Below are 26,533 nucleotides of genomic sequence, written 5' to 3'. Positions count from 1 at the left end.
AATCATACGGATAGTTCCCGAAGCCAGCGGTGACGGCTATATTCTGTGTCCAGACGGATCGATGCATCTCAGCTACAGAAGCTTGCCAGAAGAAAGCAAGCCACCAGGATAAATTTAGCTACTACGTACATATCTAAGTCGAGGCAAGAGACCAAACACCTGTTCTTGACCGAGAGACTTTGCTCTCCCTGCAATGGCCTGCATCTCCTTGAACCTCCCTGAGGCCACGAATCGAAAAGGGCATGGCATACGGGGTGGCTTTTTGAGAGTGTATGTCACCATGCACGGAGCTTTCTGGAAGCGGCCATTAATATCCAGCCTTATGAGTCTTGTGATGGCAAGACCCCCGTGGTGACTTTGCCGTTAGTGTTTCTATCTATACCTGCTCCTCTCGCTGACTATCATCAGTCAAAGATTCGCGACGTGTAGAAGTCTCTCGTGAGCATCTCGCCAATTTCAGATCGTTGGTGTTTATGCACGCACGCTACGCGAGTCATGGCTGGAGTCCGATTGACACACAAATTGATTCCATAGTAGAACTGTTGTCACTCAGCAGATCATATTTCCAACTTCATGACTGTCTAGCTTCAGTCTAGTTATCCTCGGTACACCGTTGGTCTCTTCTGACTGATGCAGCCAAGAGTTTGGGCCTTTTGTCTCCGCTATTGAGCTTCAATTTCCCCAGCGTATTCGCAACGTCTGTGTCCTTGCCCGGTAGGGCAAGTATATCGTCTATACGGAGACTATTACATATCTCGAGACTATTGATAGACTGGCAGACTAAAAGATCGTCCAAACTGTTCGGCTCTTAGTACCGACTCGCGTAGCTAGCGAGTTCCTGGGTTAGGTTTGGGAATGTCAAAGCACCTCTCCCAACACCTTTTCATCGAATCAAGCCCTGCAAGAGCTGGTTTCCAGAAACTCTAAGTCTGAAAGCGGAAACTAGAACAGGGGCGATCTTCCGTGTTTTCCTAGTGTTGATGCATACTGTACATGCGAAAACCCGGCAGTCAACTGTCTCCTCCCTCACGACAACTTCAGGGGTTCAAGGGATAATCATTCCTAAGTGGCTACACGAGTCAAAGGGCATTGGGCATTATATTGTGGCATCGATGGAGACTCCGCGGTCTTGGCAAATTGTGAGTGTCCAACTTGTCACTGCTGGTTACACCAATACTATCACCGCATAGACAGACGCTGAAGGCCAATGTTAGAGCGCCCGGCCCATTCACTAACGAGAGCTACTACATTGTAAATGACTCTTTTGTGATTTGCACGGCCTCAGGTGCACATGAGTCGGCTATAGAATCAGTACTCGATCACCCACCGCCTCGACAGGCAGTTCTCACGACTCATTAATCAACGTAAGACGATGGTCATGTGCTTGATATGAGGGACGATGCAACGTTTCTTATGCTGTAGCATGGAACTGATACCGAAATACTTCTCTCCTTGTTGGTCGTGGTTGGCAATGGCTACCCTACAGTATCACCAAGTTCTTTAAAGGCAATTCACAAGTTGCCAATAAGTCGTAAGTGCTTTAGTGCGATAGATCCAAAAACACCATCGTTGAGACTTGAAATTTGATCAGGTGTCTGACATTGTAATGTGACAAGATGGTAACGAAATAACTCTGGGGTTCAACTGCCACAGTGATATTATCTTCCATCTGGTGATCTTCTACACTTGAGTGACATTGCTCCAGCTTGCAGCAGCATAATAAAGTAGCCTATCTATCTAACTCGGACCCCATAAATGCCCATCAACTCCTCCCATGAATCCGAGTACTTCTATCTACTTATGGCATAACGTGTTGCCATTCTCCCAGTCCCATTTCCCAGTTCCAGCTTCCATCAGGTATCTCGTCCTCCCAATGTCAATGTCGCACTGCGACCCTCGTCAGTTCATACCATCATTCAACATCAATCAAAATGGCTCCAAGACTTTTCATAAACCCCCTTGAACTTCGCCATGCAACCCGTACCATGCTATCTACTGCGATAAAAAGAATCAGTGCTATCTATAACTATGTAACAACGACGAACCACTTCCACTGCCACCCTTGAGTCATTCCTTCAAGAAATAAGAAGGCCGAGATCAGTCGCCATCCCATACTACAGAGTGTAATGCGACTCCAAATTTTGTCGGTCTCGTTGCTGCATCTGGCCAACAAAGTTGCTAAACTCTGGAATTATTTGTTTGTAGATATCGATGACCTGAAAAACTTTAGCTTATGTGATAAAGAAACCACTGTAATGCAGTAGGCACTGACCTTTTGGAAGACATCATGCAACTCCTGCCTGACTGGGCTCTTCAAGTCGATGTCACGATAACGGGCAATGGCCGTGAAATAGTTTAGCAACTCCTTTTCCATGGCCTGGGGGTTTCGTCCCACGATCATAGAGAATCCCTTGAAAGCTGTCGCCTTCTCTTCAGTTGCATCGACCTCATTCATGATGCTGATCCACTCCTCTGCAAAAGTTGAAAGATGAGGTCCAAGCTGTTCCGAGTTCTCGAGGCCGAGGCGTCCCAAAGCCATGGCAGCGTTTTCGTTTAGCGCTTTGGGGACACGAGGGTTGGTCATGATCTCAACAAACCGCTGGAGAAGCTCTTGAACCCATGGACCCATGTGCTCCTTGTGTTGCATTGAAATTTCACCAATCGACCAGCAGGCATTGTTAACGACGCCAAACCCACTATCCATATCCTCATCGAGGACGCTGTCCATATCAAGCTGCTTCAGCAGGATAGGGATAATTGTGCCAAGGTATGGCTGTAGCAGGGGATAGACGTATCTAGCGCAATCTCCCAACAGTGCATAAGCAGATTGTCGAACTTCGTCACTGGGGTCCTCCATGCAGAAGCTGAGGAGCTCAAAGAAGGACTGTTGAGAGCTCTTGACCAACGCAGCCGACTTATCGTCGTTGAGAGCTTGAACGATAGCACTAAGAAGGTCTAAACTTGTTACCAGGAAATCCTTGTCAGGCTGGTCAACTATGGGGTTACCAGCAGCGGCCAAAGTCTGCTCAAGATTGACGTGGATGATGTTGACACATCGAAGGAAGATAGTTTCAGCATAGGGAGCGAACGCATCACCGAGTGCCATCGCCACATAAGAGAGGCACTCTAGCAGAGGGAACAGCTCCCGTGACTGATCTGATACACGGTTGTATCGGTCGATCAAGGCAGGCATCAGCTTGCCAGACAGCTCAGGTGCGGCCATGGCAGGTCCAATATGCTCTGCCAGTGTCTGTACACAGTCGTAAAGGATGTACATGTTGCGATCCTTGTACTTGGCAAAGCAATGGACGAATTGCTGGATAATGGGGCCACAGTAAGGCTCAAGGATCTTACCTGCCTTCTCCTCGAGGTTGGCGAATGCCGATGCAGCAGCTTCTTGTACTTTCTTGTTCTTATCCAACATATGGCGGAGGATACCGTCCATCAAAGGGAGGAAGAACTGATCCTTATTTGTATCCTCCAGATTGGCAGCCCATGCCGAATATCGACCAAGGGTCCAGCAGGTGATCTGTCTCACAACAGGCTCCGAGTCCTCGAGAAGAGAGATGAGGTAAGGCACAAGCTCAGGCAAGTGAGGGACAACAACGTCCATGCATCCATCAGCAACGGCGCCCAACGCGAGAACAGCGGCTTCTCGCTGAGGCCACTCGTCGTGCTTCAGATGCTGGGACAGATAGGGGAAAATGGCCTCGAAAACAGGAGATTGGAAGTCGCGGGCGAAAACATCGAGAGCGGCGGCGGAGCACTTGCGGATGGTCCATCGCTCGTCAGGGTTGGCGTCATCACCGTCATCGTAGTCATCGTAGTCATCGATTTCTCCCTCCTCGGTATCGTCGTCCATTCCACCGAGCTTCTCGAAGCCATTTCCATTCTGGGCTTGATCTGCGGATTCGCTGACCTCACCGTTGGCCTTTCGTGCAAGGGCCTTCTTGGCAAATGCAGGGCGGATATCCTCTTCACGATCCTCCTCCTCCTCGTCATCTGAAGCACCTCCAAGGAGGGCAATGTCCTCTCCACTGTAGACCATGCACTCGAGAAGGACAGGAATAATCTTATTGATGTAAGGCTCCAATGCCCTCCACAAATTGTCATGTTCTCCCACGGCGAGCCAGAATTCGGCCGCTTCACAGGCCAAGTCCTCATCGTCGCCTTTCTGCTGGGATATTATATAGTCGACGAGGCCACTAATGTGCGGCTGGAGCTTGTCGGGTCGCGTCTCAACTAGGTGAACAAAGGCACGACAAACTTGTCGTCGAACATCGACATTGTCATCGCTGGCCAGAACAAACAGATGCTGGAGGAGGTCATCGATGGAGTTAAGCATGGCCTGTGATTCTCGAGGTGTGAAGACATTGATGGCAGTAAGCGCACCAGCCCTGACCTTGGGCAGAGGGCTCTTGGTGGCCGCGATAAAATGGGGAAGAACATAATTGAGGGGTCGCTGGCCATTAACTTCCTTGGTCAACTGACGGAAGTTGTCCTCGCAGATCTTGGCCAGAGCAGACATAGCACCCTCTTGCGCCTCATTCGAAGTTTGACCGGATGTGTTGCCGACCAAGTCGAGGAGCTGAGGAAGTAATTCCGGCCAGCTGAGCAAGCCTCCACGGCGGACAATTTCGGTAGCAATATTTCCAGCAAAGTTGCGGATCTGGGAGTTCTTGTCTTGCAGGCACATTGGGACCGCGAGCTTGATGAGCTGGAGGTTGGATTCGGGGATGGTCTTCCATTCGGATCGAACATTATTCTTGAGCATGATGCCCGCGGCGGAGCGCACAAGGTGGAAATCTTGCTCGGAAAATTGAAGGCCATTGGGAGGCGAAGAGCTTGAGAAGAGATATGCGAGATAGTTGTTGATATCGGGTGAGTTCTTGGCTTGTTGAAGCATCTGCAAAGGATGATTAGCTGAGGGGCGGCGCATGAATTGCGATTGACAAGTAGAGTCTTACCAAGTCAGCCTGCTTCTGAGCACTCTTGTCGAAACCACTGAGGGAGTCTTTGAGGCAAGCAGCAAGCTGCTGCAGCGAATCGGGGGCGGGTTCCCAGGAGGACATGGCTGCGGTAGTGTTGACAACGTCTCTGAACGTCGCAGAAGGCGGATGTAGAGAAGAGGGGCGCAGAAGCGAGATGGAAACTTTGTGAACGACTTTCACATGAGCTAAGCTCCACAGCTCCTACTCGTCAACAGTCAGCAATGCGCAAACCTTGAGCCAGGGCAAGATAGAGATGGCAATTGTGAAGGAGTCTGGGAGAGGGGGGAGACGAGAGACGAGAGACCAGCGGTGGACTCTTGCTTGTATGTATAGTGGGATAGAGTCTCCGTCCGTCGTCGTATGGGATGGCAGTGGGCGAGAAGCGAATGTGCCCCTCCGATACAGGGATGTGCAACACCGTGGGGCCACACTGCAAAGCTCAAGTCAACTCAAGTCTACTCACCTGGTTTCTGACTGTCTGAGACGCCTAGCAGCCTCGCCTTTGTTGGTTGGGATTGCTTATCGCGATCCTGATGGTAATATCGAAGAAAAAGGATGAAAAAACGCTGTGCGCCTTGAGACGCAGCTGCAAAGAAAAAGACAATCAAGGGGGAGAGGTTGATGCAGATCTCTCGAGTTAGAGTTGAAGAAGCTCAGCAACCCACCAAGAGTAGGGGACAAAGATTTTGGTGTAGTTTCGAGGAGAGAGCGGAGGCTCAAGGTCAAGGGCATACAACCAAGAAATTGCCCCTTTGAGACTAGCGATGGCGAGATGAGAGACACAATGGGGGCATGTCACGTATCAGACGCACTGTAAAGTAGCCTGAAACACCCAATAAGACCGTGCCAATCTGGGTTTCTAGTGGCGCGGGGTGCGATAACGATAACCCGCCCGCAGAAACCGAGAAAATTTGTCACTGAAGAAATCTAATGCAAGAGCGGGCTCTTTTTCTTTGCTGCGGGGATCACCGGAGCTAGAATAAAATGTTGGGTTCCATTCTATTTTATTTTATTAGAGCAAGAAAGAAATGTCATCTTATATACCGTTCGTTCGTCTCGTCTCGTCTCATGCGTGGCTGGTTAGAAGAGTCGAAGAGACGAAATAGCCGCTTGCATGAACCCTTTATCCAACCAATTCAACAAAATCGATATGGCTTTGAATCATCCATTCATATTAACGCCTGCAACGGGCCGCGGCCCTGCCTGAGACAGCATCCAACGGCCTTGAGCTACCCGTAATACTGTGTTCAGACTCAGGCCATATTTGCAACTCTAGAAAGTCAAATATCCAGACCAGCATCCATGTTTAGCTGGTTTCTTGCCTAGGTAGTCTAGTAGTCTCCCGTATGAACCGATAAGCTATCTAGAGTATCACCCTTCATCTGATAGTCCAGTTTCACCAAAGCGTCACTACGGGATCAGTATCGTCGTAAGTGCCGCGCAGCTTGGTGTTGCACCAGCCTGAACTTCGTGTATTACTTGTGCGACTCTATTTCCTGGCCAGTCGCTATCGCAATAAAGCGGTCTGCCGCTGGCTTATGCCCGAGAAACATGGCGAGGTCTAGTCGCCTTGGCCAAGTAATTTGGGAATACAGAGAAAGTCCTGAAGCATTGGAAGCCGTGGTCGTGGAGGCGAGATAGATAGCTCGTGTACTCGCAGACCCCTTATTGTTTCTCTTCGGTGTAATATCTATTAAAAAAAGGCACAGCGATAACATGCCTAGGGGAGGAAAGAAAGCTCAAGACCTTGACCCTAAGTGATAATATTATTTAGGCAAATTTAGCCTAAGCTTAGGGTACTCTTTGCTAAGTTTATTTTGACACCTTATATCAAGGTTCGGTGTTTTCTTGCCCCCGGAGGCATGCCTTCTCAGCACAAGAACAGAAGGATTGGGTCTAATGGTGTTACACGCGCAATCCCGCCTGGTGACAAACATTTGCCTCAAGCCGTCTGCCTCTGTGTGCCACTGCGGATTCATCCGGGATTGTTTGTGGTCCATGCCGTAATTCTCCCAGGACTCTCTTGACAGCTATGTTACTCGGTGACATGAATGAAGCTGTGCACCATAATCCTGAGTGGTCCTGGTTCTGTCGGTGAGAGAGTTCCTAGGATAGATATCAGGTATTGACGGAGAGGCTAAGGTGGTGGGTGGTGCAAGTCCGTAGCTCTTCTTCCAAGATAGTCATTTGTTAAGTCTTAGAACTTCGTATTCCTTGACCTAGTTGCAGGTAAGTTATCCTTGTCCTATCAAGCCACCGTTGGCTTGGGGCCCGATAGCTGTAGCCTCTCTGACACAACCTGAACAATGGTCTTGAAGGCCTCCATCTCCTCTTCCACCGTGCCTCCCATACCGGCATTAGCAAAACTAATCGAGTTAGTGACGTACACCGGGAGCTGTGATTTCCGAGCCAAAAGCTTCGCCAAACGTGTTGTAAACTCCAATGATGCCTCTGAAGAATAGAGCGTGGTAGATAATGGCTGTGCCTGGTCAAGCCGCTAGGAAGGTCAGCGAAGTATTACCGGGACAGAAACGGGCCGTACTCACGTTGGGCAGAGCGTAGACAAAAGAGCCCATAGAGACAGGAGTGGCGAGCTCGTCTTGTGTTGCTGTTGTGAGGAATAGCACAATGGACTTTGCTTTGGTGGAAAGGCGGAGGTAGATGCGGGTGTCTAGAGAGCGGGGGAGGGGTACAGAGAGCTCGATCACGTCTGTAGCCATGATGTGTCTTATGAGGAAGTATCACTTTAGTCTCTTGGTGTAGCAGAAATCTCTCGATCCCACGAAGGTGAGTAAGAGTCTTTGGTAGCTCTGAGTGCAGCGTGTGGGTATGGGTGTGTTGTGAGGTGAAGTAGAAGTCAGTGTTTCGTCTGAGCGTCTGACGTAACTGAAGAGGTTAACAAATTTGCAGCCAAAACAACAGTACCGAGATTGCACTTACTGACAATGAAACAATGATCAGACGGCAAACGACAAGGTAGACAAGATGCTATTTCCCTTTGATGATGCTTGCTCTGAGTCGTCAATTTGCTCAAATCCGCAATCACATGATCTCCTCCCCACGCAAACTCATTCGGACCAGGCCCGCATAAATCATTGTCAACTTGTAGAAAGTCAGCGGCATGAGTCCATTCTGATATTTTCATCATTTTCCAATCTCACTATTTCCCAAGCTCACCAAGTCACTTCTAAGAGCAGAGTTTACGAAATAACCAAAAAAAACTGGCCCTTGTGCTATACCCTCAGCATTCCTCTCTACCCCTCCATGACCCTTACTCAAACGCAGCATATCAAAATCCGTTTCTAAGCCACACGGTATGGCCGGATCTGAAGATGGCCACCACATCGAAATCGTCCCAGATGACAGTGCATGGGCTGGAGTAGAGGATAATGCTGAAGATCCTGAAGAGGTTCGAGTTATATTCAGCGCCTTGGATTCATTCTTGTGAGTTATCCCAAGAAACTCACTTGAGTCGGACCATTTCTCCTCGCTCTCTGTTGGCAACCCATAAGGCCTTCAGCATCTATTCAAAGCCATATACAACCTGACTCAAGGGTACTGTTCCTTATACTGAACTTTCAATAGCCAATACGCAAAAGTATCCCACTTCAATGTCACACACCTTCGTCGTCAAGCCTTCTACGCTCTTCCTCAAGAACAATGGAAACTCTTAGCTGCTCCGCCGTTCAACTTCCTAGACACTCTGGAGAAGACTGATGATGCAATTGATGAGAATGCTGAGCTGGCTCGAACCATTGCCCGTATTGGCCTCCAGTCATTTCGAATGATGACGACAGATCCTGAAGACCCTGAACCCAAGATGCCTCAGGAATGGGCCGGCGTCGCTAAGCACTCTGATGTTGACAAGGCGAGGAGTACTATTCGTCAGTTCTATAGAGACTGGACCGAGGCGGGAGCTGCAGAGAGAGACGCTAGCTATGGTCCCATCATGAAAGCTCTTGCGGCAGAAAAGGAGAGATGTCCGGATAGATCCCCTCTCAACGTATTGGTACCAGGCGCAGGTCTAGGAAGATTGGTATTTGATCTGGTCGCGAATGGATACACAGCTGAAGGCAACGAGATCTCCTATCATCAACTCCTCGCCTCATCATACATTCTAAACTATTGTCCTGCGGCCGAACAGCATACTATTTACCCCTGGGTCCATAGTTTCTCCAACCACCTCACCCGAGCGAACCACCTCAGAAGCTATCGCGTCCCGGACATCCATCCTGCCTCCGTTCTAGCCGCCACGCCCAACCCTGGAGAAATGTCCATGTGCGCCGCCGACTTCCTCTGCCTCTATTCTAATGAGGACCACGAAGCACAGTATGATGCTGTGGCAAGTGTCTTCTTCCTCGACACAGCACCCAATCTGATCCGGTACCTGGAGGTCATACGGCACTGTCTTCGGCCTGGGGGTGTTCTCATCAACGTGGGGCCGCTGTTATGGCATTTCGAGAACAATGCGCCGGGTACTCATGGACAGGATGGTGAAGCAGAGCATGACCCAAAGAGTTCTTCGGGCATCGCTGATCCAGGAAGTTTTGAGCTGGCTGATGACGAAGTCATTGCGCTGTTAGAGAAGATGGGATTTGTTGTTGATTGGCACAAGACTGGTGTCCATGCACCGTATATTCATGATCCTGATAGTCTTTTGCAGTCAACGTATAGAGCAAGTACTTGGATGGCTCGAAAGCCATTAGAGCAGGGGAGTTCATGATGGTCAACCAATAAGATCAAGGCCGGTGTACAGATAAAATAAATGAATAGACATCAAGAGGTATTTGCCTTCTACTTATATCCCCATAAATGAAGGGATATTCTTTATCATACATTTCGCAACCATTGCCCCTACAGCTTTGACTTGGATTCGACCATGAGCTCGCCTCGCTGCCACAGGGCACCGCCATCAATAGCAATCGTCTCACCATTAACATGAGATCCTGCCCGACTAGCGAGGTAAACAACCACACCAGCAATATCCTCAGGCTTGCCTAGTCGGCGCATGGGGTTGCTGTTTGCGATCTCCTCAGCACCACCGGACATCTCCAGCAGACCGTTGGACATCTTGCTAGGGAAGAAGCCAGGGCAGATGGAGTTGACGGTGATGTGTCTAGGTCCCAGCTCCATGGCAATGTTACGTCCCAGATGCAGCACAGCAGCCTTGCTGGCGGAGTAGCCATATGTGCCCTGCTTTCCAATTGTGCCGACACCAAGTCCTGCAACACTGGCAGTGATAATCACACGGCTAGGATCCTGAAGAGACGCGCTCTTCTCGAGGAGTGGTGTGAAAAGACGGATTGTGTTGAAAACAGCCTTGACATTGAGGTCCATTACCTTGGCAAAAGCAGAGTCAGGATGCGTGTCAAACTGCTCACCCCATGTAGCTCCAGCATTTGCGAGGAGGATGTCGACGCGATCAGTGTGCTTCTTGACCTGGGCGAGAAGACTCTCTACGCCCTCGAACTTGGATGAGTCTGCGGGAACTGAGATGGCCACAGCACCGGGTGCAAGGTTGGGGAGAGCATTGAGAGCTTTGCACGCTTCTTCACAGGCAGCGGCCTTACGGGATGAGATGAAGACCTTTGAAGCGCCTGCTTGGAGGAATCTGAGACAAGGTCAGTCGCGTTTGTAGATAAATCGCAATGAAGGAATGAATGACTTACGCTGAAGCTGCGTGCAGACCAAGACCGCGAGAGCCGCCGGTGATGACAGCGACCTTGCCCTTTAGAGAGAAGAGCGAAGGGAAATCTTCCAACTGAGCTTCAGCCATTGTGTTTGTATTTGTGGTTGTGAAAACGGAAGTGGATAGTAAGTACAAGGGTGAAAGGGATGACGTATAAGGGGTCGTGTGGTGTGATGGAATAATCTTATAACTTTTACAATGAGGTTGAAGCAGGAATATTTCACTGGGATATCGAAGGATGAAGAGATCTTTTATAGGAAAGAGAATTGATTAGCAATGTCTCCCCTTGATCTTGGTGACGAGCGTCGAGCCTCGGAGTTTTGACTGGGCTGGGGTAGGTCCGGGGGCTTCATTGTTCATTAATCAAGCCTCCGGTTGCGGGGAAAAAGATGCCGAGGCTCGACGTCCGGTGGGTGGGTCTATCTCGGCAACCTCAGTCACTCATTATAATAAGAAGCCTTTCTTAAAGACATAGATTCGTGTATTCATTCTGTTATCTGCACCGGACTCGTATCAAAGAAACACCCCTAGTAAAAGATTGTGATGCCAACCAGGCATTTGCAAACGCATCATAAACCCCAGTCAAATCCTTATGAATCATATCTTTCATTAAACCCATCGACAAGTCTCTGTGGGACTATCTCAAAACCGAACAAGAGAAGGAGTGAGAAAACGATGAAACGAAAAGAAAAAAGACCAAACTCATCAGATTTCAAGCACATCTGTATCAACATATCAGGAGTTGTGTGCTGTTCCACCAAATCTTGCTGTCAAGTTATATAAAAAGATCTTGTCCAACATAATAGAGTACTTAGAAACACTTTCCAAATTGTTGAAGACATTGAGAGAAAAAGAATAATGCAAAAGTCCGAACCAAGACCAAGAAGAAAATGGCTACCTTGCGTGTAAACGCACATTAGTGAACTGCGCGCCACTTGCGAGGGTGTTCGGCTTCCAACCAGGAAGCTACCACGATACTTCAGGCAGCATGTTTGGAACGCCGAGCATAACCCATACCGTATCTGTCTCGAGATTGCGAAGCTGCCGAGACAAGTTTCGCAGGTGCATGCCAGAGAAACTGGCTGCTCCTGAGGAACGTATATATGCAGGTGCCATTGATGACATGACACCCGATGTAGGGACCTGCTCACACAGGCACCTTAAAACGTGAATGTTAGAGCTGTTCGCAGGATCATCATCTGCGATGCTTCTTCTTTACATGCGTCTTCTTCGCCCAGCTATTGTTGACCGCTTCGGTGACAGTATCCCAATCTGAGGTCACCACTCGACCGATGAAGAGCACTTTGACGTTATGTTCCACCGTCGTGAGTTTTGAGTAATTAACTCGAGACTCTTTTGCGATTCGCTCATCCGGCTCGTGGATGTGCACACGAACAGGAGGATATCCAAGCTCTGGCTCGCCAGGTAGGGCAGTAGGGTTTCGATTGCTACTTTCAACAACAATTCCGTGTTGTTCAGCCTTGACGCCACTCTTTTTACAGCCCTTTTTACCATACGTAGAGATAGGTCTAGAATGTTAGCACGATTCCGGGCTCAACCCCTGATGGGACACGACACTTACATGCAAGTGCAGTGGCCACGATCGTTTGCGACCACGATGAACCGACGAAAATGAACAAATATTTGACCGCCATATCGATCGCGATAGACTGTTTCTTCAACTACACTGCCTCCTCCTGCTGGTTCTGGCCAGAGGACTTTGAAGACCTGCCGGGTGGTTAGCATAGTTCTAGAGTCTGGGTAGGTCAGCTTACCTCGCCGGGTTGGAACATATGAGACTGTGCAACACGATACCCTAGCATCAAGTTAGTCTGGCCCTGCGTTAAATATAGCAAATAATCATACGTGGATCCAGAGTCTCTGTTTCACCGCCAGTGCCTACAATGTGCTCTTGATTGGTGGAGGCCACGGCTGGCCCAGGGTCATCTTCCTCGTCTTGAGCTACTACGGGCGTTAGAAATCTCAAATTGAATTACAGTTCAGAATCCAAGTCACATACCATAGGGGGTGTATGCAGCCGATGACGACTCGCCACCCCGGTATTGATCTCGCGAATACTTTCGACTTTGAGCAAGGGCTGCCTGAAGCTCTGGGTCTTCCCCCTCGGCTGAGCCGCTTGGATAGGGCTGGTTGGATGCAGGATCTCCTGTGGTTGAGTAAGCTCCGTCAATACTAATACTCAGGTTGCGATAGAGCATTTAACATACCTTGAGTAGGTTGTGGATATGTGTAATATTGGCCAGTATTCGGGTCATAATCTGGCTAGTTTAGCAATATTTCCCACCAGGATGCCGTCAACTCTCCGCTTACTTACAGGTTTGTTCTGTTTGCTGAGTGGTTGTAGATGCAGATGGTCTCCGTTGGCTATGACGATTTTCATAACCGTGTTCATCAACCTCGTCAATGGCTTCCTGAGCGGGTGCCTTGCCTTTCCCACTAGAGGACTTGGACGGTTTCGATTTCGACTTTGATGAACTGCTATGCGACCTCGATGATTTGGATTTTACTCTCGACGATGAGCCGCCCGTGACATATTCATTATCTATACCATCCAGTACGTTAGTACATGTTAGAGCCGACGAGGTGGAATGGAGCCAAGGGGCTTGTGCTGAAAAATCAGGGGACCAACACAGGGCATAACGTACTGTCGTGCTCGTCTCCAGCCGCTTGTTCAGGGCTCTGTATGTTGACTGAACCAAACTGCTGGGTCATCTGGTCCACCTGGTCCATCTGTTGAACTTGTGCAGGGACTTGCACAGGGGTTCGGGGGACCTCTCTATTCTGAGCAGACTCAAATTCGCTCTGCCATTGAATATCCGAGTTGCCTACGTGACTTTGGTTAGTAAGTCTGGAAGAGAGATGGGAAGATTATGTAGAAATACACACCGGCAGCGTCTTCTCTGTGGCGATAATATTGCTGGTAGTCTGGATTCCATATCCAACTCGACCACGCGCTCCATCCTGGTCTGCTTGTTTGATACATAGTAGCATTTTGCGCATGCAAGCAACACGTCTAAATACCACGAATCGATTGCAGATTTTGAAATAAATATGTTCAACGAGGAGGAGGCCAAGATAGGTATGTAGTTGATACCCACACCAAGTGTGAAAACTGATGTGGATATATGATACCGCAGTAATCAATATGCGAAACGTCAAACGTCAAACGTGCAAAGAATGCATAAATATTTTTTGCACCACTAGGAAAAAGGAAGTGTTTGATGTAAAGAACTATGAGTTCTTTCGCCTCCAAAACTCGAGGCCTCGTTAGTTGTTCAGAACGTAACGAACTGAATAACGAACTGAAGTAAAGCGGTACCGACAACTGGGGAGATGGTGGGTTGGGGGCTTTTGTAGAAATAAGCAAGAGTACAGTACAGTGGAACCGCAAAACCGACAAGTTAGCTGGCTAACCAAAAAATGCGGCTCAGCTCTTGATTCGGGATGGAGGCTGGATAAGGGAGCTGCAGCTTGGTTGCACGAGGACCAAGATCCGGGCTCTCGTTGGGTTCCTTGGGGTGCGTTGGCGTAGATCGAGATAGAATTGGATTGATTGTTGTAGATGCAAGTACTCGAGAGATTCCGCTGAGACGACTGTCTCGTCTTTGCTTTAGTGCTATACCGGCTTCCTGTATCTGGGGGAGCTTGACCAGTGTCCTGTAGGGATTTGTTGCCTGTGGCGTAATGTAGGTCGGGGTAGGCAGGTGAGATTCTGCCGCCAAAACCAGGATTGTTGCTTCAGAGTTGCATAAAGTATGCTGAAGGGGTATCTCGTGCGCCTCTTGTGGTGGTGCTGCTGGTGAACTAGGAGTCAGAGGCCGTTGTTGAAGGCGGGTTGGTCGAGGTGGTGGTACAACAGGAAGCCTAGCATCTGCCCGCAGGATACGCGATGATGACAACCGAATACCAGCAATAAGAAGGGCAGAAAAACTGCTTGGCTGCAGGAGTTGCAGGACTGCCTGAAGCAATGGCGTGCAGCCTGATGCCAGTAAGTAAGCTGGAGCTGAAGCTGGAGCTTTGAGTCACAGCAGAATCTCCCAGTTCCGGTCGACCTTTGAAGAATAGATCGGTACGGGAAACAAGAGGTAGAAACCGGAAGGGCTCAGAGGGTGGACAACTGAGCGGCAACCGCAGCTTATCAGTCGCTTCTGACTATGCAGTCCAGCATCTCTTTAATGTCGCGCATCAGCCAGCGAGTAACAGAACGAGTCGAGTGGGGATGGATGCAACAAGTGGAGGAGGTGGACTCATGGAGGGGTTCTCGGAGGAGTCGAGCTGCAAACTCGCATGACGAGACCCTTAGCAAGCAACTGAAGGGGAAACAAGGGAAAGGCCTGAAGGAGATGCAGTTCCGTCCAAGATAACACCTGTTGAGACGCCGAGTTGTGGGCTCTCGAGAGGGCAGAAAGCAGTGAATGATATGGGCTTTTCATGTTGAATACCTAGGCACTGAGCATAACCTGCAAGACACGCCCCTCTCTTTCGAATACACAGTCCAAGACGGAACGGACATGGGCAATATGCAAAGAGCCGAGAGCGTATTGGACCAAAGTGGGTGAATTGGAGGGGAGTGAGCGATTTTGGAAGGCGTCCATCGGGAATGTCTGCAGGGTGGTAGGTTGTTGTTGGTGTCGAGGTAGAGTTACAACGACGAGGCTCTAGTAGCATCTGCTAGGCTAAGTTAGCACGGGATAAGTGGATGTGGAAGAGCACAGTGTGTGTTTGAGCATCCACCATTAGTGGAATCTGAGCTGGCCTCAAAAGTCTGGTGACCAAGCTCAGTCAAGATATGGGAGCAAGCTCACGAGGAGGCGCAACTTATTGACAAGCTCCCGTCCGTTGAACGGTTTACCATGATCCAATGACGTGGATATCTTCCTTCTTCTCTCCACCGTTTGTTTATACGGGACATCATAAGCCCATCCATGGATGCTATGGGTAATTTTGGTAACCAGGCTGCATACCCGTAGTGGACCTCCGCTCCTTAACAGCCCCCAGTATAATCTGACACAGTCACTATCACTGGCCCAGCATTTCCTGCACAATCTGTGTAGACTCATAGCTCCCCCTCCCTCGCTCTGCTGTCACGTTCTTATTTGGTCAGTCCAGATCATGAGATGACAAGTGCTGGACTTGCTTTGTCGCGTAATCGCCAATGGATAAATCAGAAGCTCCCACATGGATTTTCCTCACATTCAGGCGCTAACTGTCGCTAGCCTTTAGTGGCCGCTGCCCCCCGGACGCCGGGATGTTTCCCCTAGAAACTGAACCTTGTTGTGTGTCACAATCTCATTCCAACGTGCAAATCAGCCGCCAGAGAGCTATGTCGTCCGCCCCAAGTTATGCTCTCTCGCCAAATGAAGAAAAAGCAAATCAAATCCCTGGCTGGCTGGCTTTGGCTGTTCTCATTTCCTTGTCATCTCCCTTTCCCTCTCCCTTTCGTCGAGAGTCTTTGCAGAGAGCCTCAACGATCGACTTAGCATTGATCGTCGCATCCGTTTATCTGAGAAGAGAAATGGACAGGCCGCCTCCAGTTCTAATGAGTTCGTCTCTTTATCTTAGCTCTGTTGATCTTACGTACGTCGATGGAGGCTGTAGCGTACGACAACCACAACCACTCGAGCTACGCCCGAATCCACCAAAACTCGCATCACCAATATCCTCATTCTCCGACCTCGCCTCTTCCCGTGCCTGGGACTCATGGCAATTCCCACTACCAGCACGAGCTTGAGGGCGAGGAGCATTATCCGAACCACGATGCTCTACCGCCATCAAACTCGATTCATGTCTCGACAAGCTTCCCTATGTCCGAAGTTGAGACGGTGTTTTCCAACAATCAAGCACCGTCTACTCAGGCCAGCGTAATAGACATGTCGGGCCCGCCTCCGCCTTCTCATCCTCCTCCACCATGGAAACCTGGCCTTGACAATCCGCCTCCTCCTCCACCGCCTGCGCGACCTCTATTCTATCTTCGGCCTCCAACTGTATCATCGCCATCATCCCCGCACGCGTCAAGTCGCCCCTCGTTCTACCTACCGCCGCCTCCACCTCCACCTCAACCACCACCAGGCAATTCCATCACCAATACAAATCTACGACCACCATTCACCTATAACCCTGACACGGCTCCACCTCCACAACGGCTCTCTCAGCACACGTTGCCGGCGCCACCACGGATGAACTTGAGTTTTACACCCAATTCTCCCGGTGATGCACCCACTCAGACTCAAACACCAAATTTGAGACCACCGAGAGGATTTGTTAGCTTCGGACCACCACACAGCGCCCATCAGTCCGGAAATAAGAGTAATCTGGCCTTCCGCCTGCCCCCAAAAGCATTAACTCAGCCCGAACTTCGGGATACCACTTCTACCTCTCAATCTTCAAACCATACAATCCCGCGGTTAATTGATGATGAGGTATCTTTCTCTGATTCTCTGTCCGATGAAGACTCTCTTGTCCTCCGAAACTCGCGTCAGTTTCCCCCTCTATATCCTACAGCATCCAACTTGAATCCACAAGGAGGGAATCGCAAGACTTCTATGACAACTCGTATAACCAACTGGATATCTGAATACGAGCGTGATCGTGCTCCGAAAGATCGCCTGGAATTGAGCACAAGCCTCGATCCTGTCCTGGAAACTACCAGGGGTAGCAGAAGTCATCAATCGAAAGGGTCTGCCCCTCCTGAAGATACTTTGGAGCTGCTCTGGGTCAAACTCAAAGATCAGCGGGTCAAGTTGAACGATATCAAGAGTCAAATGGCCAAGAAGCGAAAAAGATTAAGAGAGTTGAGGAGACAGAGGGATGATGCAGACAATACATTCATGGGTGTCGTTCGACCTATGCTGATTGCTCAACAAGGGCAGATAGTAACAGGACCCGCCACCCTGGAACGACATCTGGCAGAACTGCAGCGGCTGAGAACTGAATACCAAGCCTATGAAAACGATTACGAAGATCTTGAGATCACCTTGGACGAAGAAGAGGAAATCCTCAACAGGCTAGAGATTCGATTCTTTAGTTTGCTCGCGATTGGTCAAGCCGTTCCTCTCGAACAGCCTCCTGAAGACGACAAAAAGCAGGAGCAAGACAAGAATGTTCCCAATGATCTTATGGGCATATCTCCGGATGGCCCATCCGAGGATCTGCATCCTAAGTATCTGGATCTCATGGCTGCAGTCGGTGACCTTGAGAACGCCAAGGAAGAGCTTGACGAGCTACTATTTCTCAAGGAGCAGCATGAGGGAGAATTAAAGATGAAGGCAGCCGCGGGCATGGAGCTGAACGAGGCTGAGATCGAATTTTTCGACGAGTTCCCACTGGAGGAGCAAGAAATGCGCAATAGTGTCACCAGCCTGCAGCAACAAGTAACTGATCTCCGAAAGCTGTGTGAGGAAAAGGGAGTGATGCAGAAGCATTTGTCGTCACGTGTTGCTTATCTTCTCAATCCTGAAAATGGGTATGAGGACATAGAACTCGATGACGCTTCCGTAATCCTACGCAGTCGGACAGATCTTGCACATCCCACATTCCCTGTTCTTCTGAGCCAGCCTGAACACGTTATGGCTGACGAATTCCCCCTCACACCGCGTGATGCACTCAAGGCAGCAGCAGCCCTACCGGTGACTGACCCGGTGAAACCAAGCCGCATGCAGCTCGCGTCCAAAGAGTATTCCATCGATCGGCTCATGCTGGATCATGGTGAGGGCGGCAAGGGTGATTTTATTAATAGATGGCTTTTGCACCAGCTTAGGCTATCGTCAGTGAATGCGCTGCTTCTCCATACGACCTTCACCAAGAGTCGGGGACTCAAGATCCGTGATCTTGATCGCTGGCAGAGTGATGTACTGCACTATTGGTGGAACGACGAGGGTGCAGAACTACCAGAAGACATGATGCAGCTTGTAACAAGCGAACACTCGAATGACGGTTCAAGAATTGGAACGAACCGGCTCTCAAGGGCGGTGACATATACCCCAGGTGTGTCGGGCGCTAGACAGAGTCTATTGACCCCGAGTAGTGTCGCACACTCTACCTGGTGACGAGATTGCCAATGCTGTGAGGCTACTGCTCTTTTTCTTTCTGTCATGTCCATCCTTTTGCTTCCCTCCTCTCCCTGCTTTTTCATTTGTGTCAAATCGGTTTCGGCTTCTATTTGGCGGTCAAAGATGGTTATATATCTGCTTATCTTCAGGTTAAGATCAGTTCCAGTCTGGTGCAAAACAGGACTAGGCAGAAACCTAGGTCAGCACGGTCTCCTTTAGTCTGTTTTCTTCTTCTTCTTTCAGCGTGTTATTTGGGGTTTTTGGTTTGTTTCTGGCGTCAGCGATGTCATATACCCCATTCTTGTTGTTATTGGACTTTGAGAAAGGAGGTAATGTACCTGTTCAAATGTTTATACCCATGGGCTGGTATTATGGAAAGAGGATGTAGATTGGTTAAAGTTTTTGTTAAAAGGTGAAGATAATAAGGGATATTTGACTGGTTGGCGTATGGTGTTTTGAGTAGTGGAGGCGAGTATCATTATTATTTGCGTGGTGTATTATGTATGCGTGATATTCTGATGGTTTGGGGTGTTGTTGATCTTTATAGAGAGAACCTACCTATTGATTAGTGACTGAGTGGAAACGGCCTCTGAATTGTCACGAGAATGGTTCCATTGTAATTCTTGTTCTTTTTCATACTGTAGTTTCCCCACCACGAATGAATAGTTCCCGCAAAGAGGCGGGGCCACGGCCACGAGATGAGAGGGTTCGGGACGAGCCTCGCGGGGGGAAGATCCAAATTTCTCCACTTTGACCGTCTAGCGACGGAAGAAAAGGAACTGCTTGCTTGTACTGGTACTTGGACGCCATCCTAGCCCCTCTCGGTTCGCCCAGGTGAAGGTGGGGGAGTGTGCATCAAACGGCCGAGATGAGGAGGCATGTGACTACCTTGGGAACTACAGTACAGTACCTCCTCGTTTGTGATTTCGATTTCGATTTCGATTTCGATTTTCATCTTCTGATTTGGTCTGGCTTGGTTGGTTCCATCGTTTGGGAAATGGGTGTCATTTTCTTACTGTCTCATTTGTGATGTTGTGCCACTGAGGCAAGTCTCATTTGTTTTTCTGGCTCACAGGTTTGTATAAGACCTTGGTTTGGTAAATTACAAAACTGTGTTAGACGGTCAGGATTGATTGGCGAAAGCTCTATGTGCAGCTGAGGTGCTGAGACATAGCGCCCGTGCAGTAGCAGCAAAACACAATTAATCTCCTCAAAGTGCACTGTACTTACTGTGCTGTTTGTAGGTGTGCTAGAGATCCAAGTATGACCAAGTGTTTTGACTAACAATGATTCCCCCCATTTTAGCATTATACCCCGTAAGGCTGGGGGACGGGACGGGATGATGTGAGTACGCTTGTAAATGTGCACATCTTGTTAATGAGAGTGAAAGATCACGACATTTACAATGCAGGTCATCGCCTGAAGTAGGGTCTACTTATTTTTATCGATAGCTTATCAAGATGAAACAGAAATCGAACCATACAATTCACTCTCAAATAACAGCAGATAGCCCAGACCCATATCGGTAGAGCAGACTCCATACCCCATATCAGCACAGTACAATCACCAGACTAACCATCAAACCTCATGCAAAACATACTTCCCCACGTTTTCCAGGCCAAACCCTTCAAAAGCCGCTTCATACCGGTCTTCCACCAAGCCCTTCTCGTGGGGGATCATCCCCTCGAGCCGTCCCCGACGTCATACAGCAGTTGCAAAGGCTGCAGTGCGATAATGCTCGGATTTCCAAGGTCAGAGGAGAACAGATCGTGATGTTTCTGCGGCTCTGCTATACAGCTGAATGGGGGTGATTTGCACCAGTTTGTGCATGACGTGCATGCTGGTGTTTTCACGAGGGGAAAGATCGACTTGCTCAATTTGAGCTGAGAGCCTGAGGTCTAGAACAAAGTGGCCTCCATACCTCACTGTTGGTTCTGTGCCTTGGGGTACCTCATGTTGGCGTTGAAGTCTATATCGATCTTGGGTCGGCCTAAGCCTCACACTATTTAGCGTCAAATATTATGCCTTAACTTTCCGAGGCGCTTTGATGTTTCTAGTAAGCCATGATCTCCTTGAGAGGACCAGGAACTTGTTACTAAGTTGTATCCTACGTTGCGATGCTCATATCCGCACTGGGGCACTTGTCGCGATCGCAACACAGAAACTGGTATCTCATAGTTACTAGGTAGGTAGAGATGATTATACTGCAGAAAGAGTTAGAGGTTCTAATCCTTTGTATCCTTCAATTATCCAGACTGGTCTAATTCTGTTCCAGCGAATACCTCTCATCACTCCCCTTTGGATACTCGTCTCATTACAGCATGTAGGTGAACAGAAATAGGTGCTTCCTCATGCGCTTCCAGTAAGCTTGGTCTTGAATCCGAGGTGACCGAAAACATAGGTTCCTCGTCGTTAGGGTCTGACGTTTTGGGAGCCTCACTAGCCTCAGCATCATCACCAGGTGGCTGCTTGGCCCAGAACTTCCACTTGCTCTTTTTCTTCGGTACATCCTCAGCTCCAACAGGTGGTTGTTCTTCTGTCTGTTCTTTCTTTTTGGATTTCCCGAGTCCTAAGCCTTGACTGATACGTCGCCAAGTCGTGCCATTGTTCTTGGTTTTCTTGGTCAAGTTGTCACTTACAACCTTGGTTTTGTCTGGCTGAGGCTCTAGAACTATGTCGGCTGGGTTTTCGGTATGCTTGGAAGATCGTAGACATCCTGTATCTGGGCTATTACGTCTTTCGTTACGCTGCGGTTGACGATGCCGGGCGTGAGCATGGCGACCACGGCGTCCACGATGAGAACGTCTGTAGCGGTCGCTTGGGTTGAACCGTTCCTCAGGGATCTTGAACTTTCCCTGCCGTCTTCGATTATAGCGCATGGCTTCCTCGTTTACTGATGGTGGCCTTGTCCCCCAGGAAGATTCCGGAGTGTGCACATGCGAGAATCGTGAATTATGATCATCGATCGAGTCCTTGTCCAGCCCAATCGAGGAGTCAGAGTAAGGGGTCCATGGCAAAGAATGACGGCTAGAGAGCGATGGATCACGAGATTGATCGGAAGAATAGGTGTTGCTTGGAAGAGTCGTGTGGTTGTAGGTAATTAGAGGAATCATAGGATTTTCTGCTGCCGTGGCTGTCGCGACGACTGTTCTTGGTCCTACATCTTCCATGACTGAAAGATAGAATGATGAGAGGTAACGGTGGAATGTAAATAGAAAGATTCGTCCATCTGATTGTTGGAATGGTATTGAAGCCAGGAGTTAGGAGATAATGGGGGGTTTGGCTTTAATATGATCGTTTGTTGAGAGAAGGAAGCCCCTACTTATAATAGTAACGGAATGTTTTACTGCCTTCTTAGACCTGTTTATTGGATATCGTGTCGGCGAAGGTCAGTGTTGGTAGGTACAGTCGAGAGCCCCAAAAGCTCATTTACCTTATGGATGGAAAGTGAGATTGGCGAGTGGGTGCTCTATCACGCTGAAGCAAATTGAGGCATGAGAAAAGTACATCATGAGTTTCCTGTACAGATATCTACCTATCCCAGCGCGCCAAAGCCGTCCTGGAAAGTGTTCCACGCAGTTGACCAACACTTCTTTGCCGGGCAGTGAAGTTTTTAATGAACTCAGTATGGAAGACTCTGGCCCTGGACTAACAATACTAAATATTCAACTCAAACATGTTTTCCTCCCAATACATATCCCGAATCAAACGATATATAAGTACCATTCACTTCGAGTTGCGCTAATGGCAAGGTCTATCATGACATTACATCCCCTTAGGTATTTGTGAATTGCTCATATCCCAAGGCCTCGCGACCGTTTCCTCAGGGTAGCATGATTCTTCATAGACTGTACGAACGATGTGAACGGGGATCGTTGGTTCCCATTGCCAATCCATGCATTCTACATCTTGTCCATCGATACCGACCTCCAAGGTAAACTCGAACATGCGTGTATGTAGGATACCAACACGATGGCAGAACTCTTGCACCTCAGGCGGGACATTTTTACGCTTATTGAAGATGGTGTTATGAAGTGCTATCAACGTGTTCCGGATAGAGTCGCAAATTTGGCCCTTCTGAGGGTTCTCAACGGTTGTTGATCTACTGGTCAGCGTAAGATCGTCCTTTAGGTTCAACCAAGTACCTATGTAACTGTGACTTTAGCTTTTGCTTTGGTCTTGGCTTTCTGAATGTCCTATTCGCTTTGGCAGAAATCCTTGCCCGTCGTCTCTTGGACATGATGATCAAGGTTATATTAGATTGTCCTGAACACTGGTGACGATAGTAATTATGAAGTGGGAGGACTCTGCATTAAAAGAAAGCTATTCGCACTTTCCTGGCATTTCTTTCCCTCTTTTCGTATGGTGATTCGGATAAAGACTTATATTCTAAGCTGATCATCAGAGGCGGATGTAGGTGAGTTGGACTTCACATCACGAGTCACAGAAGACAGAGGTCGTTAGAGCTGACTTCATTGACAGATACTTCCCCCTTGATTTGCTTCACTTATGTTCTTTTCATAGTGGAGCACATCCCAGGCTAGGTTCTTTGATGAACGAATGAGGTTATCTTGCCTGAATGACTTTTGTTTGCTGAGGCTTCATCCCCACTACATGAGAAATCACCAACAACAAGATGTACACCCTAAGGCACCCGAGCAAATAGGAGTTGCAATTCCATGTTCTTGGTAATATCAGGAATCATCTGTGAAATACTGTAATTCATATCCTTCCCAGGTGACTGCGGATGCATAGGGTAACTCTTCATTGTTGTATGTAGCAAACAGCGGCCCAGTACAACGGATTTCGTATCATGTTTTTGCGTGTTTATTACTTCCAGAACACGCAAAAGGGTCGGTGATTGTTATGATTATCGACCCCGTTTCCAGCTTGTATTGCACTCCTTGTCTTGATTGAAACCCTTCAAGTGTCTGTATATCTAAACCTGTTACAAGATAACATCAAGTTGCCACAGAGTTCTACCATATCTCTGACTTGGGCTCGAAAGAGTAGTTTGTATTCATTGTCGTCTTTCTCGTGTCACCGAGTTTCCTTCGCTGTTGCTTCGGCGTTTCTATTTTGAGGGCAAATTCACCATTCGACAGCGAATTACTGAAGAACAAGCGAGAAAGTAGAGACAAGCAACAGCCAAGGAAACTTTCTTCCCATTTGGGCTATCAATCCGCAGTCGTAACAACCCAGCCTCCTTCGATACGGGAGATGGCAGAAGGTCAAACGTTGAAGACCCTGGAGTCATCACGGGTGCATCGATGCCAGCGCGGGCTTTGAGTTCTTATGACTAAAAAGAAGAATTCAGGCTCGAGGGGTTTTCTGGGCAAACACAGAAGCGACTGTTTATGGCAGTATGCCTGTTCGTGACCGGGGACTCTGGTCATGGTTTCGGCGATGCCGTGATATTTGCGAAAGGATCTTGAAGTTTCTTCGAGAACCAGTGTGAGATCTGCCTTCTCGAAACCATGACCATATTCAGCAAGGTATTGATTACATATCATGGCGATACACGAGCCAGAGGCTATCGAGGGGCTCAGTACTGATACTGTAGCATTATCAATGACTCTTCCAAAGAGGCTTTGTCGCGAATCGATCTACGAGCATCACGAACCGGGAGCCACGGCGGACCTTGCCCAGGAAGGAAAGAGTTGGAGCCCGATGCAAGGAACATGATAGACAAATCGCGAAGATGCATCTGGAATGAATTTATCCATTTGGCTTAGCCGTGTGATGCGAATCGTCCACCCCGACATCCATGTGGCAGTGTTACCTGCCCTTGATGTGTCAAGCCGTCCATTCTTCCATTGTGCTTACGATGACTTCGCTTCGCTGACCAGGGAACTACAAAACATCGTGTTTTGAGGGCTAGGGGGAGCGGGAGGCAACAGAGGGGATCCTGGTCAGGGAGAACATGGTATCACGTATCGATAGATTCGACGAGAGAGTATTTAGAGAAGAAACAGAGTTTGAAGCATAATCTCGAAAACAAGGATATGCCCGGGGTCTTGATGCAACGTGGAGGCTAACTAGATCAGGTGCCTGGTTCTGAAGCTCCGGAACTTCTGGCTCGTGAGTCGAGTCTGGAGCTTGTTCATCAGACAGCTTGGCAGAGTCTCCTTGTTCAGGGAGTGCGATAACGGACAGGTTAATATGGCGAAGGAGGTGGAAAAGGGGTAAGCTCGGTGACTACAAATCATGGAACTGTGAAGGATTCGGAGGCCATCAACTATTGAATTGACCTGGGGCACAGGAAAAGAGACATACGAAAGAGCCTGTAAGAGTCTGCGCCTTACGAGGCGAGAAAGTCACTTGATGTTTACAGAAGAAGCTCCGACGCATGGCTCAGAAATGAGGTTATCGTTGGTGCATTTATTTAGCCGGACCGGACAGGCTAACTTGGACAAAATGGAGGCTACGCTAGCTGGAACGCGTGCCTTATGGCATTAATTTGACCGGTGTTGGTGCGTCAATGTTTGGAGACTAATTGGCTGCCTGACCAGGGAGAGCTAACGTTTCAGGGCAAAGAACTCGGTGCTCAGTTGCCAAAACGATGAATGAGCGGCAGTCAGAGAGGTCATAGCCAAGAAACCCCAGACGGCGCAAGATACCCCAGGTTTCGCGACCCCAGATTCTGGGGTTTGTTACGAGAAATCTGAGATTGTCGAACGAGTTTGGATTGCCATCACAGTCCCGCCAGAGTGGACTGTGGTGTGATGAGATGTGATGTGATGCGGGGACGGCAAAAAGCAAATGCAATGGGCCAGATTAAGATGGACGCCAGTCCGGCGGGCGGGATAAATAAGAAGAATGGGCAAAGGCGGGAGAAGCGTATGTACAGTAGAATCTGGGGTCTTAAGGTTGATGCGACAAGGATTCGAGACTGTGCCGTCAGCTTGCGTCTGTGATGGCACGATACCACACACTTTTTTTTTAAGAGGGTGCTATAGGAGGATCCAATCCCAAGTCTAGACCTCACGACACCATCTTGGCTGATATCAAAAACGTGGCATGATGATATAGCTCACGGGTAACTTGATCCTTCAGGACAAATAGATTTTGAGGTGGCTTGGGCACTACAACTGATACTGGGATAGCGGAAACAAGCAGACCGCTCTCATGCAAACGATGTGACACGATAGTCGACATGTTTACCTAGTTACTGGCTACTGCAGCAGGCCTTGTCTCGCCTTGTTGCTCGCGTGGCATCTCTCAGCGATCGTTTCCAAGCATGGGAATGATGCTCGTCCAACGCACGTGGTTTTAATCAACCGGCGCGAGCAAAATGCTCTACCGGACCACGGCAGAGGCGTTCAAAGGGGGGTAAACAGAAACATTTGGCTGGACTCGAGTCATTAAATTAATTAGACTATAAAACAGAGACGGAAGACGGAAAAGTGAGGCGTGCGGAAATAACGATTTTCAATATCTTCGGCTTCACGTGAAGCATACAGCCAAAAGGGAGTTCATATAAGACGATATCTGCCATTGAGCTTGAGTGGCTTGGCAAGCGTAAGCCAAGCGGACTCGCTCCCTAACAAGTTCCACCTGGCGGTCAAAGCGACAGCGACAGCGACGTTGGACGACACAGGACGAATCGAGGATAGGTTCCTCGGCATATACGGCTCGTTAGTCATTGTGATGAGCGTGTTAGCGGACGGTGAGTGCTCAGTGAGTTTTGATTCTGGAGACAGGACGGAAAAGAAGGCATCTGAGATATCCACTCTCTTTCTTCAACGACTCGCGCTATTGATTTGATGAACAAGTGCTAAAGG

The 26,533-nt window shown here is 48.8% G+C and overlaps 7 protein-coding genes across 7 annotated transcripts; 2 read left to right on the top strand and 5 right to left on the bottom strand.

Annotated features, from left to right (window-relative positions):
- Positions 1-2,114: 2,114 nt before the first annotated feature.
- On the bottom strand, positions 2,115-5,072 carry FTJAE_13582 (Importin subunit beta-2; the record flags this gene model as incomplete). The annotated part of the gene is made up of 3 exons (XM_037346740.1): positions 2,115-2,216; positions 2,273-4,906; positions 4,968-5,072. 3 exons carry the CDS (start codon positions 5,070-5,072, stop codon positions 2,115-2,117), a joined length of 2,841 nt encoding a protein of 946 aa, XP_037199394.1.
- Positions 5,073-7,239: 2,167 nt separating this feature from the next.
- On the bottom strand, positions 7,240-7,711 carry FTJAE_13581 (20S proteasome chaperone domain protein; the record flags this gene model as incomplete). The annotated part of the gene is made up of 2 exons (XM_037346739.1): positions 7,240-7,488; positions 7,538-7,711. 2 exons carry the CDS (start codon positions 7,709-7,711, stop codon positions 7,240-7,242), a joined length of 423 nt encoding a protein of 140 aa, XP_037199393.1.
- Positions 7,712-8,307: 596 nt separating this feature from the next.
- FTJAE_13580 (trehalase) lies at positions 8,308-9,714 on the top strand (the record flags this gene model as incomplete). Its single annotated transcript, XM_037346738.1, has 2 exons — positions 8,308-8,435; positions 8,577-9,714. 2 exons carry the CDS (start codon positions 8,308-8,310, stop codon positions 9,712-9,714), a joined length of 1,266 nt encoding a protein of 421 aa, XP_037199392.1.
- A 131-nt stretch (positions 9,715-9,845) lies between these two features.
- Positions 9,846-10,767, bottom strand: FTJAE_13579 (NADPH-dependent beta-ketoacyl reductase (rhlG); the record flags this gene model as incomplete). Its single annotated transcript, XM_037346736.1, has 2 exons — positions 9,846-10,602; positions 10,661-10,767. The coding sequence occupies 2 exons, from the start codon at positions 10,765-10,767 to the stop codon at positions 9,846-9,848; spliced, it is 864 nt and encodes a 287-aa protein (XP_037199391.1).
- Positions 10,768-11,875: 1,108 nt separating this feature from the next.
- Positions 11,876-13,692, bottom strand: FTJAE_13578 (uncharacterized protein; the record flags this gene model as incomplete). The annotated part of the gene is made up of 9 exons (XM_037346735.1): positions 11,876-12,209; positions 12,263-12,408; positions 12,456-12,496; positions 12,547-12,642; positions 12,701-12,847; positions 12,909-12,959; positions 13,016-13,243; positions 13,347-13,526; positions 13,584-13,692. 9 exons carry the CDS (start codon positions 13,690-13,692, stop codon positions 11,876-11,878), a joined length of 1,332 nt encoding a protein of 443 aa, XP_037199390.1.
- Positions 13,693-16,286: 2,594 nt separating this feature from the next.
- Positions 16,287-18,746, top strand: FTJAE_13577 (uncharacterized protein; the record flags this gene model as incomplete). Its single annotated transcript, XM_037346734.1, has 1 exon — positions 16,287-18,746. One exon carries the CDS (start codon positions 16,287-16,289, stop codon positions 18,744-18,746), a length of 2,460 nt encoding a protein of 819 aa, XP_037199389.1.
- Positions 18,747-21,037: 2,291 nt separating this feature from the next.
- On the bottom strand, positions 21,038-21,919 carry FTJAE_13576 (uncharacterized protein; the record flags this gene model as incomplete). The annotated part of the gene is made up of 1 exon (XM_037346733.1): positions 21,038-21,919. One exon carries the CDS (start codon positions 21,917-21,919, stop codon positions 21,038-21,040), a length of 882 nt encoding a protein of 293 aa, XP_037199388.1.
- Between the last annotated feature and the right edge of the window lie 4,614 nt (positions 21,920-26,533).

Source organism: Fusarium tjaetaba (assembly GCF_013396195.1).
Source record: "Fusarium tjaetaba strain NRRL 66243 chromosome Unknown NRRL66243_c0000440, whole genome shotgun sequence".
Lineage (NCBI taxonomy): Eukaryota > Fungi > Ascomycota > Sordariomycetes > Hypocreales > Nectriaceae > Fusarium > Fusarium tjaetaba.
The sequence above is the reverse complement of the archived record's forward strand: the minus strand, read 5'-3'. Positions and strand labels throughout refer to the sequence as shown.